Source organism: Ostrea edulis, chromosome 3 (assembly GCF_947568905.1).
Source record: "Ostrea edulis chromosome 3, xbOstEdul1.1, whole genome shotgun sequence".
Classification (NCBI taxonomy): Eukaryota; Metazoa; Mollusca; class Bivalvia; order Ostreida; family Ostreidae; genus Ostrea; species Ostrea edulis.
The window spans coordinates 96,770,745-96,785,224 of record NC_079166.1 but is presented as its reverse complement, the minus strand read 5'-3'; the positions used below and the strand labels follow the sequence as shown (position 1 = coordinate 96,785,224).

Sequence of the window (14,480 nt, the reverse complement as noted above, 5' to 3'; positions counted from 1 at the left end):
ATTGTTAAGGAAAATTAACGTATAGAGGTGAAGTTGAAAATAACATCAGTGAAGTCGTTTCGTTTAAAAAAAAAAAAAGAAAGAAAAAAAAAGAGACCTCGTGAAAGATGATTTCAAAGCGACAGTTTTTTAAAAGGAAAACTCAAAGAACATGCATGTTTATCAGTGGCGTAGCTAGGTTTGAAATATTTGTAAGCAGGGGGTCTGGGGACATTTAAAAGCATAAGAGGGATATTAAAATCCCGCATTAGACACATGAAAACAAACGTACGTACCATCTATCCTTCTGTGTTTAGTAAACCAGAAGTGATAAAAGAATTAGATAGGTTACATGAGGAATATGTTTTGGTTCCAGCTGACAAAGCTAGTAACAACATTGTCTTTGTTTGTAAGGCTCATTATTACAACTGTATTTTAAACGAACTTGACATTAATTCCACTTTTGGTAATCATACTTATACTCCAACTACCCTTTCAAAAGACGAAATTCTTCAAAACCATGCTTCAGTTTTAGACACATTTAATATTCCAGTCAATAGGTCGAATGAATATGAGTTACCGTACCTATACTGGATTCCTAAACTACATAAAAACCCTTACAAACAAAGATACATTGCTGGATCCAGTAAGTGCTCTACCAAGCCCCTATCTTTGCTCCTCACGAAAATGTTAACATCTGTGAAGGAGAAACTTCAAACATACTGTGCGACTACATATGCCAGAAGTGGTGTTAATCAAATGTGGATTCTAAAAAATTCTAAAGAACTTTTAGTAAACTTGAAATCACAGAATTTTCCCCAAATCAATAGCATTAAAACCTATGACTTTTCAACACTATACACGACCATTCCTCACGATAAATTAAAGACTAGACTTTTTGACACCATAGACAGTTGCTTCTTCAACAAAACGGAAAACGGAAATATTCATATCTAGTGATCAGTCATTCAAAAACTTACTTTGTTAAACACCACTCTGATTCCACGCACAAGTACTCTGAAGTTGAAATAAAAAATATGCTAGAGTTCCTCATTGACAATATCTTCGTGGTCTTTGGTGATCAGGTCTTCCAACAGTCTGTTGGAATTCCCATGGGCACGAATTGTACTCCTTTGTTAGCTGACCTGTCTTTATATTCATATGAAGCAGAATTTATTCAAAAACTTCTACGTGAGAAGAAAAAATCGCTCGCTGTGACCTTCAATTCGACTTTTAGATATATCGATGACGTTTTGTCTATTAACAATGATAGCTTTCATTCATATGTCGATTTGATATACCCCTTTGAGCTCCAAATAAAGGACACCACAAAGTCGTCCTCTTCTGCTTCATACTTAGATATTTTATTGAAAGTAGACATTAACGGCAAACTAACAACTCAACTGTATGACAAACGGGATGATTTCAGCTTCTCCATCGTCAACTTCCCACATTTATGTAGCAATATTCCATTATCACCTGCATATGGTGTTTATATATCTCAACTGATTCGATATGCAAAAGCTTGTTCTGGGTATAGTCAGTTTTTAAATCGAGGTAAGCTACCGACAAACAAGTTGATGGTACAGGGATTTCAACAGTCTCGATTGAAGTCAGCATTTCGCAAATTCTATGGTCGTTATAACGATCTAGTTCGTCAATACAACCTCGCATTAGCAATACAAAATAGATAGTTGGGCAAACACGGACCCCTGGACACCACCAGAGGTGGGATCAGGTGCCTAGGAGGAATAAGCATCCCTTGTTGACCGGTCACACCCGCCGTGAGCCCCATATCCTGATCAGGTAAACGGAGTTATCCGCAGTCAAATCAGTGTGCCAAGAACTGCTTAACAATCGGTATGAAACACGTCAGACAGCATTTGACCCAATGCGAGGTTGTATTGACGAACAATACAAAAAAGGATACTTTAGACAAATGTATTTTAAAAAGAAAATGAAATGAATTGTTCAAATTTCAGAAATATCGCGATATTCTACAATTGGATCAAGCGAGAAAAAAAAGTACCGACCCCAATCTAAATTGATAAGAATACTAAAACTATCATATCGTAGCTAATTTTATGCACTTGATAACAAGGAATCCGTCTCCGTTATAAATTCATTTAATTTGTAAACCATTTTACATCACGTGAATGTAGTTCGATACAATAATTGATTGTAATGATTATCGTGTTTTTTTTTCAGAGATGAAGGCTTGCAGCACACTAGTACAAATACTTTATTTGATTTTCTTCGGCAGAAGTATAGATTTTGTAAGGTAATATACTCCTTTTAATTTTGGAAACCGAAATATTGATATTTGTGATGATCTAAGCATGTGTTACAAATATTGAGGCAAAATAACAATAATCTAGTCCATATCTATACTTATGAATAACAAATTTTGCCAATGAACTCCGAAACGCTTGCTCCAGAGTAACTGCTTGTTTCATGTCTGAACTGAAGTCCGTAAGCTATAACAGAATCTTACTTTATTAGTAAATATCGTAAAATTAATTAAAAACTTACTTTAGTTTTCGATGAACTACCCTGAATTTGAAATAGCAAAAATGAAGATACAGTGGCGGACACGCTTGGTGGATCTGGGCCAGCTTTTGGCTGTTTTCTTTTCTTTATGTTTTCTTTATTTCTTTGTTTGTTTTAATGACAACTTAACGTAGTTCCACACTCGTGTGACGTCATAGGATTTTGCAAAGTCAATAATTTAATGATAGGAACATAAATTTTGTTGGAATCTTTTTCAATAGTTATTGTAAAAAATCTTGTTAGCCATAAAATATTTCAAACTTCTTAGTTATATTTGAATAGTCAATGATATGTTTCAAAATATTGAATCCAAGGACAATAACTCTGTTTTTATTCAATTATTTATCAAGTCCATAATGCGATAGATTTCCTTTATTTTTGACAAACAGTTTACCAAGGTGATAAGGAATCATTATCTGTGTCTTTTCATGAAATTACATACAATTTTAATCCCGATTGATTTAAATAGCTCAGCTGTATGGTGTCAGACTTCAGTTTTTGATGGGGGTATACATAATCTGGAAGCTATAGATTTGAAATTATTAAGGAAAGGTATGGATTTTTTCCCATGAATAACTATAACAGATGTAACTTTACTAATATAAACAGAAAAAATGATATGTAAACCATGCTATAAGGAAAATGCGTCCACATTTGTTCGTTTTTAACATTTTGGGGAATAACGCTAATTCAATAATTTTCCACATATTATTCTAAAACTTGATGAACATATTGAAAATGACATGTGTTTTAGTTATTGACATGTTTCCCGATAAATAAATGCAATTCAAAAAACATTTTGTTGTTTTTATATTAAAATAACAACAAATAACTGTTTCCAATAAATTTCATAAAAATCTACATCGGGGTATATGACTTTAGTGGTGTATGTAATGAAAATTAATATGGAAACCCTTAACTGTTTTGCCTTTTTTCATTACTCTGAATGTTAATTTATTTATTCCAAACAAAAAAATGCAACCTAAACCCCAAAAATCCAGGACTAAGGACCTACCTTAAGATGATACGATATAAAGTAAATCCGTTGTTTATCGATAACTGATTTTGATCTGACAGAAAACTTTTGATAATTGTTGAATACAAACAATATGCCTGTTCGTTTCTTCAATCCGTAATTTTAGTCTTGAATCAGCTTCATGGAAATTTCCAGAACGAAGCAACATCGGTCTATTCTTGGACCTTTTTGGAAAGCCGAGAAGTTGCTATTGGTTTACAACTTGATCAGCAAAAAAATGTGTAGATATACTTATAATAGTTTTGACTAGGCCCCTATCATTTTATGAAGATTTATAATATATTACATCTCATTCAATGATGGACACCCCCTCCCGAGACTAACGATCTGACACATCGATAAATTTTCAACTATGATATTCATCTCATTTTTTCAATGTTCTTAATTTTTACCGTAATTGTAGATACAATGTTTTGCTAAGATTGACAGTTAGTGATATGTACAAACACATGGATAAACACAAAACAGTTTTTATTTTGTTTGTATAATTCACATAGATCTGATGAGTCCAGGACTTATCTTGGAATTTTGCGCCTTAAAACTTAAAAGTCAAAACATTTTACAGCAGTTTTTCTGTTTGTCATTCATATGGTGCATTATGTTTTCGATTCTATTTCTATTGCATTCGTAAAATCATCATCTAACTTTCAATACGGAGATATATCAGTTATGTTACATATTAAGGAACATTTGATTTGACTTCCTAATAATCAGGTTTTATTTGGTGTATATGATATGTACGCAACAATTCAAACACGCATTAAAACGTCCGTACTCCGTCATCTGTCATTTCCCGCGCTTGCGCGGGATTTCAACTAGTTTACAATTTCAACTTAAGTGAACGATTTTTTTCTGTCAATAGAAATGTTTTAAGATATTCATGACACTTATAATCATATCAATTATAGGAAAATGCCTATGCAGTGGCGAATTTTAAGGGGGTGGGTGAGTTTAAAGGGAGTGGGTGGGCGAGTTTTAAGTGAGTGGGTGGGTGGATGAGTTTTAAGGGGGTGGGATGGGTGAGTTTTAAGGGGTGGGTAGGTGAATTTTAAGGGTGTTGGGTGGGTGAGTTTTAAGGGGGTGGGTGGGTACGTTTTAAGGGGATGGGATGGGTGAGTTTTAAGGGGTTGAGTGGGTGAGTTTTAAGGGGGTGGGTGGGTGGGTGGGTGAGTTTTAAGGGGGTGGGTGGGTGGGTGAGTTTTTCATCCCCCTTTGGTTGAATTGTATTTGTTTTGAAATTTTGGGGTCTTTATCCTTTTCTGGGCGGAAAAGGCACAAACTTGGGTCGCAAATGTAAAACTGTTTGGACCCGCTATTTAATACTATTATATTATTACTGCTTGGACCCGCTATTTAATGCTATTATATTATTACTGTTTAGACCCGCTATTTAATGCTATTATGTTATTACTGTTTAGACCCGCTATTTAATGCTATTATGTTATTGCTGTTTAGACCCGCTATTTAATGCTATTATATTATTACTGTTTAGACCCGCTATTTAATGCTATTATGTTATTGCTGTTTAGACCCGCTATTTAATGCTATTATGTTATTGCTGTTTAGACCCGCTATTTAATGCTATTATATTATTACTGTTTAGACCCGCTATTTAAAGGACATATCTCATGTTTTCAAAGTATACAATATTACATGCATTTTGTCTTCTTTATGCTTATAGTAATTAATTCTAATAGTTCGTTCGCCGAAATTTTGCGATAATTAACCACAATACAGACTTAAATCTAAGCCCCGATTTCAAAAAGTCAAGTTAATTAGATAGTTAGTCACGTGGTATAGTGACGTCACATGCACCCTTCGGATTATGAAAGTACTGCGAGATATTATTAAAAACTCAACTTTTAGGGGGCTCATTAATTTACCATGGGCAACATTTAAATCGATGTTGATAAATTGTCCGAGTTTTATATGTGTTCGCCACCAGTGCACACATATAACGATGTAAATACCCAAATATAGCGAGTAAAGCGTGTATGAAATCGGCAAAATTGTGAGTAAATAATGTTTATATGGGTCGCTGTCTACAAACTGTTTGGGGATGTTATTCCTTTATACATCTGTAATTGGCGCTGTTTTTCTAAAATAAACAGTGCAATCATTATTTATTTTTGGATTAGACAAATTATGATACGTTAAATTGTTGACAACTAGGCCCTATGCCAAGCTATTGTCACGCGTGCATTTCGGAAAGAAAGAAAAAGACAACACACACACAAATCAATAAAAATATTCAAATTTAAAGTGGTAATCACATTCTTTTATTTTGATAAAGCAATCTTATTACTATTTTTGAATTGTGATCTGCACGTCTTTAGGAAGTACGAAGTGGGATCACGGCGTTATAGCCTACCGAAGCACTCAAGATGCTACGAGTTCAATAAAGAAATAATTTTATAATTCAATTTAAAGTTAGGAAATACAATATTCTATTATTTGTATAATTAAAAGTTCAATTATTTTGTATCTTTATTTTGTTGTTGTTGTAAATCTACCAGTTGGTAGAAGTTACATTGTATCGTCGATATATATATGTTGTTACAAGGTGAAGGTCAGTTGATCCGAGTGTGTATTGAATTTGAAGAGCAAAACAGAATGTATGCTATAGGCCTACCAGTGCTTATAGCTTCGATATATTCATTTTTCTCGCAGTTTATCAGGGTCTCTGTCCAAGCGATGTTTGAAAAGGTGACTGGGTGTGTTTTTTAAGGTAAAGTTCTTGCTCCAACAAAAAAATTATCCACGTCTTTTTTCTCGTACCTTCCTTCGAAAAATTGAAAAATACTCAGTCTAAATCCTTTCTACCGACAACTAGTACACCCGAGCACGGCACAAAACATCTTAATGCATTATCATTTACAAGCCGTTAACGTGACAATTGGTTTTTTGTCGATTAAATCTAATCTGTTTATGAAATGGCTAATAGATGTTTTCAAACCCGAGGGCGCATATGACGTCACACAAAATGGCGCGTAAACTAGCGAAAGAAAATATGCATATCGCAAGATTTGAATTTCATCGCTTTCAAACTCGAAAACTACGCAAAATATTTCATTTAAAACACATTTAAAGTAGTTTTAGGGTTAAAAAGAGTTAATTTTGCTGAAAAAATGAAAAAGTTTAGAAACATGCGTTGTGTCCTTTAATGCTATTATATTATTACTGTATGGACTCGCTATTTAATGCTATTATATTATTACTGTTTAGACCCGCTATTTAATGCTATTATATCATTACTGTTTGGACCCGCTATTTAATGCTATTATACTATTACTTTTTTAGCCCAAAAAGCATACCCAAAGTGCTATGTGGGACATTCTATATTTGGGGCTACGAAGGAGATTGTGAAGGCACAGTTTATAATATAACGACTTTACCAACAACGTTCAGTGGACCACTCAATGGAACACAACAAACATTTACCCAAATGAATAGCAGGGATTTATATACGGAAACTGTTAAAGCTGGAGCTATCGGAGCCGGAGTTTTTGGGACTATATTGTTTATATCGTTAACTATAGGTTGTTGTATTTTGATAAAGAAATATCGTAATAGAGACAGTCAAAAAGCATCTGGAGGGGAAAATAAAGCCATGCTACCAGAGGGTACCCCTGTAAATCCATCTCGCTCCTCTACCTCGGGATTCCTCTGACCATTAGTCAAGAGGATCTAGCTTTAACGACTATTTTAATTTTACGCAGTCATATGCAAAAGGAGGTGACCGAATTCAAAGTCAGTGACGGATCCAGAAAATTCTAAAGGGAGGGGGGATTGCAGTAAACGCCCAAGTGACAGAGGATGTCTTTAAACCCCAGTGGGCAAAGTCCCCTGATAGCCTGAGTTTTGACAAAATAAGATATATAATATCTTAGTGTTTAAAAAAAAGACATTTCTTTTAAAATTGATGATGTTTGTTAAAGGATGTGTGCGCCGGCGTTGGATCCATCATTTAAATTGATACTTCATTTGTAGGTGTTAGAACGGTTGTAATAGTCAGAAAAATATCGGATTACCGATCCTCAGACGAGTTTACTGTACAATTATTGGGGAAATTAAAAAAAAATTACCCGGCAAGCTCCCCACCCCCCTTTGTTACTCAAAATATTTACCAAGCACATATACATACGCAGAAGCACATCAACTACTTACTTCCATCGTGCCAACTACAGGTACACAATGAATCTATCTCTAGTCAGTACATGTTTTGACCAACTGAATTATCGGGTAATGGCGATAGAACCTGTCTGACAGCAGCATTTATATATGCCTCCGTATACTCGTAGTGATTTATTTTCGCAAGCCTAGTGTCCGATTCGCTTACTCTCACCTCCCCCTTGGCGGATTTATTTGCGACTGAACTGCCATCTAACGGATCGAGCGAGTTATCGTTCTCGACGAAAACAAAATCTAACCAATCAGACAACGCATTATAATTTCTAATCAATCAGATAACACATGATAATTTCTAACCAATCAGATAACGCATTATAATTTCTGTTATATGTGTAGGTTTATCAAATGGAGTTACCAGATGAAAACAATAAAATTGTTTGTTATTGATATGTGCATACTAAGTCTTGCTGTACGCCTATGTCACTTTTGTGTTTAAGGCTTAAATCACGTATCAAAGCATGTCTTTCAGATTTCAATGTTTGTACTTTTGCTTTGATATCGTACTCACTTTTGCTGAGTTTGTTCAGTTTATTCCAGCACATACCGTCCTTTATCGTCATTTGGATAAGGTACGTGATCGATTATCTCTTGAAGTTGATCGTAAGTCCCAAACTTTCGAAAATCGCCCGCCTTAGTTTTTAGAGAAAATGCCACGGAAAAGGCGAATGCACGAGCTAGACATGGGGACCGCCATTACTCAAACCAAACTGTACGTAAGGCGCGATTTGATTGGATGCCTTTAAAATTCAAACCGCGATATTTCGAAGGCTTAGACATACGACTAAATCCATCAAGGGGCAGGGGGTGGGCGAGACGGGCACTTGGCTTGCGCATATGGTGACGATTATATGTACATTTAAATCAATTATTCATGTACCCAATTCCCTACGTTCATGTGCCACTTACCAACGCCATATGTATAGATAATATAGAAGTAGACGTGATACTGATGGGCATGCCTCTGTAGTCTGGGATGGATGTGCGGGTTTTCATTCACACCAATTAGAAAAAGTTCATTTTTTGGCTGCCAGGATAGTAACTGGTCTTCCCAATTTTTGCTTCACAAGATTCACTTTATTTTGAAACTGGGTGGGGACCCCTTTCTGATAGAAGACAAACAGCTAAATTTACAGGTATGTTTAAAATCCATAACAATTCAGTTCCCAACTATTTGAAAGAAATTTGCCTAAATACCCGTAGAACTTTATCATCATGTAATACCCGTAATTATAGCGATTACAAATTTCCTAGACGCAAACTTGAAGTCTATAAAAAGTCACTTATTACCGACAAAGTTAAAAAATGGAACTTGCTGAACTCAGAAATAAGGGAGGTAACTTCAATTGTTAAATTCAAAAAACAAAATAACACCCTCGAAACCACCTTTATATCATTCATATGGTGAACGAAATTTTGATATTATTGATACCAAATCAAGACATTTCTTAAGGACAATAACGTAATTTTTAAAGATACAAAGGATATTGCCGAATGTTTTAATAATTACTTTTGTAACATTGGTCATGAGCTAGGAAAACATTTTGATGACACTTTACCTACAGTTGAAGAACAAATGCCTAAAAATTCTTATACAATACCAGGTATAACTGCAGAATTTATTGAAAATGAGATAAAATGTATGTCTGCATCAAAGGCAACAGGTTTGGATGGTATCTCTGTCAAACTTCTAAAACTTTCATCAAACAGTGTATGTGATATTCTTGCATATATTTTCAACTATTCTATATCTTCATGTACTTGTGCAGATGACTGGAAAAAGGCACGAGTTGTACCACTTTTTAAATCAGGGGATGAATGTCTAGTTAATAATTATCGGCCTGTATCCATTTTACCTTGTGTGAGCAAAATTTTAGAAAGGCATGTTTTTAATTCATTTTATGAGTATTTGTCAGTAAATTCTCTAATTACAGATTGTCAGTCTGGTTTTAGGCCAAAACACTCATGTGAAAGTACTCTTATTTCTCTAGTAGATAGATGGCTTAAAAATATTGATGAAGGTAAACTTACTGGTGTAATTTTTATAGACTTACGGAAAGCATTTGACACTATAAATCACAAGGTTTTATTACACAAACTCAAGTCATTTGGCATATGCAATGATACTTTTGAATGGTTTAAATCATATCTAACAAATCGTACACAGAGAGTTATTTGGAAAGGCAATTATCGGAGGAAAGAAATGTAACCATTGGAGTTCCGCAAGGCTCTATTTTAGGCCCATTGTTTTTTATCCTGTATATTAATGACTATCCACAAGCACTGAAACATTCTCATGTAAATATGTATGCAGATGATACTTCACAAGATGTAACAGATAAGTCAGTGGAAAATATTGAGTCAAAGATGTATGAAGATCTTCAGCGCAGTATAATGTGGATTAAGGAAAATAAATTAAGCTTAAACCTGTCTAAAACTCAATGTATGCTTATTGGATCGGCACAAAAATTATCAAAGTATCGAAAATTAAATTTAGTGATAAATAACCATGTCATAGAATGTGTTCAGGAGTCAAAATTACTTGGTATTATTATTGATGAAACTTTGTCCTGGAAAAGTCATATAGAATCACTTATGAACAAGATTTCCAAGAGAATTGGCATTTTAAGAAGAATAAGATATTTTATGTCAAACGATGCGCTGCTGAAGATTTTTAATACTATGATTTTTCCACATTTTACATATTGTTGTACTATATGGAGCAATCCAAGAAATGCTGAAAATGTGAATAAGATTTTTATATTGCAAAAACGAGCTGCAAGGGTAATTCTTAACATCAGAAATTTTGAAACACCATCTAATGTCATGTTTACAGAACTTAACTGGTTGCCTCTATCAGATTACTTTGTCTATAGAAAAGTCATTTTAGTGTATAAAGTTTTACATGGTTTAATGCCAGATTATTTAAATGTTTTTAAATATGTATCAGAAGTCAGTCAGAGGCAAACTAGAAATTCTTATTCAAATATTTTGTATATACCCAGGGCAAAAACAGAATATTATAGAAGATCTTTCAGCATTTCAGGGAGCACAGTGTGGAATGCCTTGAGTCAAAACATAAGAAACTCAACGAGTGTTGCGTGTTTTAAGAGAAATTATCTTAGAGATTATCACCATACTTTTTAAGCTTCATTTTGTATTCTATTTATCTTACATTCATAATTATTTCTTAAGTTTATATGTATTCTATTTCTTTTAATCTGTGTTTATTTTACTAATATCTGTCTGTATGTATGTTATATGCAGGACCATATTGAAAACTAGCGTTATCGCTAAATATGTAATCCTGGTTAAATAAAGGTCTTATTATTATTATTATTATAGACATTCTTGCATTTTAAATAATGATCTTTATCGTAAAAACATCATTCATTCCAGATTACAGAGAATAGATAATCAATTTGTTGTATGTATCACATGTAAAACTTATACGGTAGCAATTTTAATGCACCAGATGCGCATTTCGACAAATAATGTCTCCTCAGTGATGCTCAACCGAAATGTTTGTAATCCGAAATAACGATAAACTTGCTAGAGCTATTTTAGAGAAATACAGAGTGCCAAAAAAGTGCAGTCAAATTCGTTGAAGGATAAGAGCTTTGTATGAGGGAGATAATCCTTAATTTTAAAATGAATTTCTAAATTTTATCACAGCAATTAAATATACATCCGTATTTTCAAGCTAGTAACGAAGTACTTAGCTACTGGGCTGTAGAGACCCTCGGGGACTAACAGTCCACCAGCAGTGGCCTCATAATGTAAAACTTATTATTATAGACACACTACAGCTCATTTTCCACATTTTAATCAAATGTTTTTTTAAACGCGTATCAAAATAATATCGATACTGAATTTGAATTCTTCAATTTGCTCTCAACTGCGCTTTGAAGAAAGACTTGTACATTTTACATAACGTGAATTAGAATGACAGTGTTCAGAAATGTATTTTGATACTCCTTAAGGGGTCCACACTCGCTTTCCAACAATGGGATTATTTTCTGCTTTTTATAATCAATTAATTATACATCGTCAATTTAACGGAAACCCTTCGATGTCGCTTTTAACCAAATAATGTTTTTAAACTAACACGTGACGTGTTCAGATAAAGAGAGCGATTTTATATCCCTTCATGTGTGCCTCTTGGCTCTTGGTTACTGACCCCAGGTAAATTTTATTCTTATCTGTATGAGTTGTATCTCGTTTTATTTTGACCCCCTTTTCGCATGATCTGTGAGACTTCTGGATCTACCCATTGTACGCTTTCTCTGACTGAACGACATACTAAGAATTTCCAACTTTACAAATGTGATACTTTCACAAAATTTGTGCCTTCATTTATGCAACCAAATTTAAGGAAGCTCTTGGGAAATTGCCATTTTATATGAGCTGCAGTGTCTCTTAATTCTGCATCAATAAAAGAAACAGACTACGAACTCTTCAATTATTACGCCATGAGAGTCTTCATTTCAACGAAAAATTCAGTGACTGTTTTTTGTTTGAACTTTCATACTTTAGACGGAAAGCAATACAACATTAATAATGATAGAGAGTTTATTCAACAATCAAATCACATAACTCTAAGTGCTCATTTATTGCTAGTTCTAGTGGCCGAAGTTCATTGTGAATTTCCAGACATGAACTATGAAGGACTGCTAAGAGATTGGTGAAGGCATCAGTCTAAATACCCAGACGAGCCAAATCTTAGTAAAAAACATGGTGACACCCTTAACTCCAACATTGTTTATTCATCATGCATGCACAATGATGAAAATAAAGCATGCTATATATTCCTTACTATAACAGAAAAATTGTACTCATGCTTATGAAAGTATAAGTAGAATAAATGATGCTACATGTACGGAAAAAGTTTTAACACATTTGAAAGGCTCAATCAATTCTCACTGCCGCTTACCACAAGATACCCAGTTACAAGAACCCCCACCCCAATGTATGTACATGTAAGTATGTTTTAATTAATATAACTCATTATCACAACCATTGAAATTGGTTCAGTAAACGACAGGTAAATTGGTTTGAGATGAAATATACTCACGACGCAGTTAATCCAAAGAACTGACATTTAAATCCCCTAACAAAAGATAGGCATTCAACAATATCGATTTAACCTGTCTGCTTGTTACTATATTTATACAATGGAAATTCCCACCGTATTTATAACTAGTCAGAGACCGTTCAGGACACGTTTTATATTCTATATTTGTACAATGGAAATTCCCGCCATATTTATAAGTCGTGTACGTCCACGAGAGGTGTATTCAGACTCGGACGAAACATGTAAGTATTCGTAAAAGTAAAAACACAAACATATATGTATAGTTAAAATAAGATACTTCAACGAAAACATGTCTATACTGTTAATGTAAGGGGGGGGGTGTCAGAAGCGTGGAGGTAATTTCTGTAACCGTCAAAGCTGAACGTGTAGTCATTACCCAATACCTTACATGTAATATGTAGGTTTTTGCTAAGTTAAAAGGTGAGCGTTTTATTGAGGTGTTACCGAGGTATAGAGAAATGCAATGAGTATAACACTCTCTTGTTTTGATCGCCGAAGCGTGCTAACATCTAAACAGATTTTCATTCAATTTTCAGATTTTGATGGTTTTCATATCGACAGAATGAAAGACAAAACAGAACGACGGCGTGCGAAACCTTATGACCGTCCAGTGAACTCTACTCAAACAGTTGTCGATGATCCGCCATTCAAGAAACGAGGCGATGATCAAAGTGAAAACGAACAAGGTGATATTGAAAGTCCATCTATTCTGTCAAATGAAATGAAAACTGAAACGTTGGAAAAAATTTCGTGCTCATCAATTAGTAATAACGAGGGGCCAAAAAATTCAAAACTTGAGGGAATATATTCAAAAGAGCGCGGATTAGCGCGTGATGAGGCGGGGGAGGGTGTTACCTGTAGAGCACTGATTGCCGGTGGAAATATAGATCGCTTCAGTAGTGGTAGAGCTTTCGTAGAAACACAGCAGAAGAAGGGGACTTCAACTAAACAAGTGCCTATTGCACCAAAACCGGAAGTGAGGAATGATCAGCGCGGACTACTTGAATTTTTCTTTGATAACGAGATGACATATCTTTCATGAGATTCAACATGTATAATGTCGTAATTATTCAAGCATTAAACATTACAAAACATGCTCGGAATAAAATATTTCATATTTCGCCAGTTTACAGAAGTTATAACCTATTATATTTTCTGTTAGCAAATCAGTGTAGTAATATTAGGATTTCAATTACTTTATAAAAGAGATGCATGCAAAGTCTTTTAAATATATAATATATATTCAAAATAACTGGTTTCTACATATTACGTTCTGATTTGGTCGATTTTGAAATTAACCTTTCTTTCCCGAAAAGTCGAAGGAAGATAAGAAAATTATTGAAGTACAGTGTAGTCGTATAGTATGCATATTTGCAGTTACAATGACAAAATAAGAGGCACACAGGCCATGTTGATCACTTGAGTATTTTTCATGGTAAAAACATTGTATTTTTATTTGGATTAAATTGAAAAAGGCATTTTGTGGATCCTCTAAATGTTTATTCGGTATATACATACATAAATACCAAGCATAACCCATGAATGCTCGAAAGCTTATTTCCAATGGGGTCCTTTGATGCACGGATGTTTGCGTTATGGGGTCATTAATGCGGGAGGAAACCGGAGTACCCG

At 34.3% G+C, this 14,480-nt stretch overlaps 2 protein-coding genes across 4 annotated transcripts in view; one reads left to right on the top strand and one right to left on the bottom strand.

The window, feature by feature from the left end:
- LOC125672976 (uncharacterized) overlaps positions 1–14,480 on the bottom strand; it is a 96,979-nt gene that overhangs the window by 64,070 nt on the left and 18,429 nt on the right. The window contains exon 1 of one of the 3 annotated variants that reach the window (XM_056159614.1): positions 12,828–12,918. The exons of 1 other annotated variant lie outside the window; for it this stretch is intronic. The gene's annotated coding sequence lies outside the window, so the exon portion shown is untranslated. Of the gene's footprint in view, positions 1–959; positions 1,095–12,827; positions 12,919–14,480 lie in introns of those variants that run through there. One more of the 3 variants, XM_056159616.1, reaches the window with a different exon arrangement.
- LOC125672982 (uncharacterized) lies at positions 13,000–13,969 on the top strand. The gene is made up of 2 exons (XM_056161107.1): positions 13,000–13,069; positions 13,385–13,969. Exons 1-2 carry the CDS (start codon positions 13,000–13,002, stop codon positions 13,888–13,890), a joined length of 576 nt encoding a protein of 191 aa, XP_056017082.1. The 3' UTR covers positions 13,891–13,969.